The sequence below is a fragment of the Phaethon lepturus genome, unplaced genomic scaffold, assembly GCF_000687285.1.
Source record: "Phaethon lepturus isolate BGI_N335 unplaced genomic scaffold, ASM68728v1 scaffold51817, whole genome shotgun sequence".
Lineage (NCBI taxonomy): Eukaryota > Metazoa > Chordata > Aves > Phaethontiformes > Phaethontidae > Phaethon > Phaethon lepturus.
Genome location: NW_010552136.1, coordinates 10403 through 15231, shown reverse-complemented (window position 1 = coordinate 15231; position 4829 = coordinate 10403). Strand labels below are relative to the sequence as shown.

Here is a 4829-nt window from a genome sequence, read left to right as displayed (position 1 = left end):
AAGCCAGGTGAGTTCAAAAAAAGGGCGTTGTCTGTGGATAGCATTTCAATCAGCTAAAATGAATGATCTGTTCCTGCACTGTCATGAGCTTGACATCCTCCCAGGACATCTGCTCAGCCAGGGAAGAAAAAACTGCTTACTGTTACAGCAAAGCTGGCTCATTCCACTGCATTTCAACCTCGTGTCACTTGCTGGCCACGAAAGGTTTGTGGTCACGTTCCAGCTATGGCAGAGTGCTGAGACGAACACACGGGAGCTGTTGCCATATCCTGCGCGTGCTGGGAAAATGCATACCTGACCGTATAAAGCCTCCTCTATACCCCAAAGACAGTGATAAGTGATAAGCGCATGCTACCCTGCCCAGGTGAGACCTCCAGAGGACACCACAGCCTACTTTATGGCTTCAAAGCGGAAAGCTGTCAGGTTTGGGCTTCTCTTCCATCAGCGGTCCAGCAGGAAGGAATGTTCTTTCTCCCACTGAAGGCACTGCAGGACCCAGCCCGGCGTGATGCACAGAAACCCCAACTCATCAGCGCAGGACGCTAACAAAGAGGCGCGACAAAAAGGGTTTGGTTCTCAGGACAGACCTACCATTAAAGACAGCTGCATTTCAAAAAGGTAAGGCCTTTGCTTTGCTGCTGCCGGCCTGTTCCCCGCGCTGTGGGCCGCCAGCATCACCCACTGTCATGGAAGCGGAGCACGGGAGGGCCCTGGGTGCTGCACGTGCAGTCATCCGTGCACGTACGAAGCCACGGCTCAGGCGGCAAAATGGGGCCGAAGGGGACCGGCAGCACTTGCTTCCTTGTGCCTTAGAGCTGCTCTCTCTGACGGAAAGGGGACCGACAGCCAGAGCTGCTGCAGGACGAAACAAACCCCTTGAGCTCTACGCCTCGATTTCTGTTTCAGGCGGCTCCCTTGTCAGCAATGACTTCTTGAACCAGCTCCTCTTTTTAGGCAGGTAACGCGAAGGATCCCCCCCGTCTTACCGGAGTGACCGCTGTTGGTCATTGCGAAATCCCCCTGCAAAGGCCCATCATAGCCCCTCAGCTCCAGCGGCAGCAGCTGGGGGTTGTACCTCACTTTTTTCCTCTGGATGTCAATTGGAGATTGCTGCGTGCCAGCGCAGTCTGCGAAGTGCCTTCCCCAGTGCTCTTCGTCCAGCTCTCCTTCTGTGCGGAGGAGAAGCAAACCAGGTTATGAGCACACGGTGGGAACTGCTGCTAGCTCGTGCGTCGGAAAACTCGCCTCGCTTGCCAGCAGGGCATGTAAATCTAGTTGTTGTAACACCAGGAGCTGCAGCAAGAAAAGGTTGCTCTGCCTTCCCTAGAGTGAAAATACACATTATGCCGTCTGCAGGACAACTGTGCTGCAAAATAAGAAACCTGCATTGCAGTTACCGCTTACTGATCGCTGGAGGCTGAACCTCCGCAGAAAGAGAAGTGTTTACATAGAAATAGGGATTTAAATGGGTCTCAACTGCCAAAGGCGTGGAGTCAGGTTCTCAACCAACATGAGAGTGACTAGGACCAGGCAATATGCTGGAAGTCTCTGCTTAGGATCAGGAACTGGCAGCAGATTTGGCTATTTTTAACTAGGGAGAGAGCTAACAAAAGAAGAATAGGAATGAAATGGTTTAAATAAACGGACCCTTTTGTATGTTTTCTGGGATAGGGATGGTGTGGGGTGGCTTTGATGTCCTGGGTGTGGTTTTTATTAGCAAAACGCACCCCTCTCCTGAGCGCAGTGCTATGCCTCTTCCTGGCACCCCCTTTTTACACACAACTGATAATAAAAAAGTGATTCATTGCTTTTGTGAGACAGACCCTGGTGTGGAATAGGACCTGGGGTGCTCCGATTTCAGGATTCAGTTGATTGCTCTTAGCTCTTGATGCCACTTCAGCCCACAGGCCTAATAGCCCCTAAAGGTCATGCTAAGTGTTAATACCAGCTCCTTTTCCTGCTCAGCGTTACCAGCTCAGACCCCAGCCTTTGACATGGGACTAAGAACTAAAGGCCCTACCTTCACCTGCATGTGCTCATCATCTCTGCAAATATTTAATACTAAAAATCTGGGGCCACCTGTGGAGGAAGCACATGTAGGAGACTGGGCATGCTGGATACTGTCCTTTTTCCAATGGCTCTAAGTGTCTTAGCCCTAATTTGAATCTTTCCTGCAGATGTCTGGGTGCTGCTGAAACTCTTAACAAGTGCTTGAACCCTTCAAGGCTATTTGCCTTCTCCATAGTGCTATATTTAGGACTTCAAGGGTAAGTAGAAATTTTGATGCCATCTCTGTCATGGCTGTGACTGACAATCAGAAAGGAAACCTTTTCTTCTTCACACCAGAAGTGCAATATATCGATCAAAGTCAGAGTCGTGTCCGTCTGGGACAAACAGGGCCAGAGCTAAGGAATCGTCATCTTGTGGTTGTTGAACTCACTGACTTTAAATCCTGCGGAGATGGTCTGGAAGGAAAGGTGATTGTTGTAAAAAGAAAATAGTTCAAAGCTACTTCATCATCTTCCTAATTTTCAAATTGCTATAATTACAGCCACAGCTGAGGACTTGCTACTATTTGTTAATTCTTTTCTTCTTATTTCATTGCAGCAACGCCAGTTTGCAAGTATTTGTTTCCTGACATTGATTAAATATGGGGGGCTTAGGGGATGCAGACAGCCTGGCTCAAAGAAAATTCAGAGAGAACTTCCGCAAGCATCTTAGTGACCTAATTGCAATATTGCACCTATTCAACGCTATCCTTTTTTTTAGCTTGATTCCCAGCCTGCTGAAGATCATAAAAGGACTACTGTTTACTTCGATAAGCTCTGCAAACAGTCCCCTGAAACAAACAAAAATCAGATACAATTTCACAAAATATATAAGCACTTCTTAGTGATCTGTATTGCGCGGGATATGACAGTAAAATAATAAGCAGGCAGTACTTAAAGCTTTTCCTTCCAGGATCATCCAAAGGGCAGCTTTTATTCTAACACATTGTAAAGGTTTCCCCCATTGTTTGAAGCTCATCGGTCCGCCAGACCTCACAATGTGTCCTAACCGCACAAAGGAGTAAAAAGGGGTGACACAGAAGAGAATCGCTTTCAAGACACAGAGGCATCAATAAAGTGGAATAAATTAGCTGCTCTGCGGAGATCTTTCACTAATGGAAAGGGAGTCGAGCCGAGTGTTGCTTCTGCAGCACAAAAGGGATGGGAACGTCTTTAGCAAGCAGTAGCAATCCCAAAACAGGCTCTTTTTTCATTACCTTTGTACGTCCAGTGCACTAGGTGAGAGCAGCTCAGGTGCACCAGCAGCAGGTGGAACCAGGCAGCCGGCAGCCACATGTTCTTCCGCCGTATCTGCAGTCAGAACCCAGTCGGAGAGTGCATTTCTTCAAAAATCCTCAGGAAGCGTAAATGCTAATTTACTGCAGGTCTGGCCTTTCCAGCACCCGTCCCACCCCTCTCCTCACCCATCCAAAACAAGAACAGCAAACAGTGCCGCAGAAATTCTTTGTTGGGACGGTCAGCTTTAAAGGCTAGAGGCACATTTCCCTGACGCTCGGAGCCAAGCCGTCCACGCAAGCGGAGCAGGTTCCCCCCCATGACCAAAGCTGGTGGCCTCGGGGCCGCTGCCTGAGCCTGAGCCTGAGCCTGAGCCGAGCTGCTGCCCGCTCTCTGCCCGCTTTTCCTGTCCGTTCATTCCGGAATAGCAGGTAGAAAAGCTTCACTGCAAGCATCCTTAAAACAGGGCTTTGTAAGCACAGAGACCTAACGCTGTCCTGAGGTGGCCAGCTTGGCCAGCCGCTTCCCTGCTGCACAGAGGAAGGAGCCAAGGCAGGAGGCAGTTAAGGGACTGGTTTTCAAAAGCGCCGAGCATTCATAATCTTATTAGAAGTCAAAATTGTAGACACTTAACTCCTTTGAAAATCAGGCTGCTGGGGCCACAAGCTTAGTATTTCAAAGCAATTTGCTTTCAACACCTTCCCGAGTCACTGAAAATCTAGTTTTGAATGTGAGAGATGTGCAACCTTTGGAAAATTCATAGCTCTGGAAAACTGTTTAGACTGTTGAAAGACACAGGCATGGTACAAGATACGGAAACCCTCGTGTCTTCTCGAAAAACACACGGGAATTCAAATGAAAACCAGCAGGTGTCAGATCTCTAAACGCTCTTGCCGACTTCAGTTACCTGCTCTGTACATCTTCAGATACTCGGTTTCTTTAAAAACGTGTCCCAAGCAAATAATTGCCCAAGGTCCAGTAAAAAAAGTCATTCGGCAAACCAGGGAACAAACCATGGATCTTCTGCCCGCCTTTCTGTACCCTGGCAATAGGCAAACATCACTCCCTTTGCAAAGCCTTCTGCCCCCGAGTGACAGGCTACCAGCCGCCCGTGCTGCCCAGCCGTGCCTCCCCCCGGGAACCCACAGCTTCCTAACACAAGGGGAGCACAAACCTGCCCAGGAATGGAATTTTCAGCTGGTACTGAGAAGAGCTACAGCTTCCACCAAATTCTGTACGACTTTGCTGTTGATTTTAGGTGACAGGCAGCGATATTAAACACTGGGCAAGAAAGCTCACATCAGGGCAACCTCAGCACTTCTGTTTGCCGTGTCCCTGCCATTTGCAATAGTATTTGCAATTATTATTTTCAGCAATAAGGTACGTAGTAACAGCAATTTGACAACAAGAGCCATAGGTGAGTTACGGATTTCATGTGAGCTCAGGTTGCTACGATTAAGACTGTGCTGAAGAAGGGAAGCAGGGTTTTTTATTGAACATCTTATTCTTTGCAAGTGAATTGTTAACTTTAAAAGGCCTCTCCTG

The 4829-nt window shown here is 48.4% G+C and overlaps 1 protein-coding gene across 1 annotated transcript in view; it reads right to left on the bottom strand.

Moving 5' to 3' along the window:
• Positions 1-3299, bottom strand: part of LOC104623905 (carbonic anhydrase 6-like) — an 11283-nt gene extending 7984 nt beyond the window's left edge. Inside the window, exons 1-2 of the mRNA XM_010291121.1 lie at positions 3266-3299; positions 987-1169 (exon numbers count right to left, since the gene is read on the bottom strand). Of these exons, the coding sequence (XP_010289423.1) occupies positions 987-1008 (22 nt within the window). The 5' untranslated portion in view covers positions 1009-1169; positions 3266-3299. The remainder of the gene's footprint in view (positions 1-986; positions 1170-3265) is intronic.
• Between the last annotated feature and the right edge of the window lie 1530 nt (positions 3300-4829).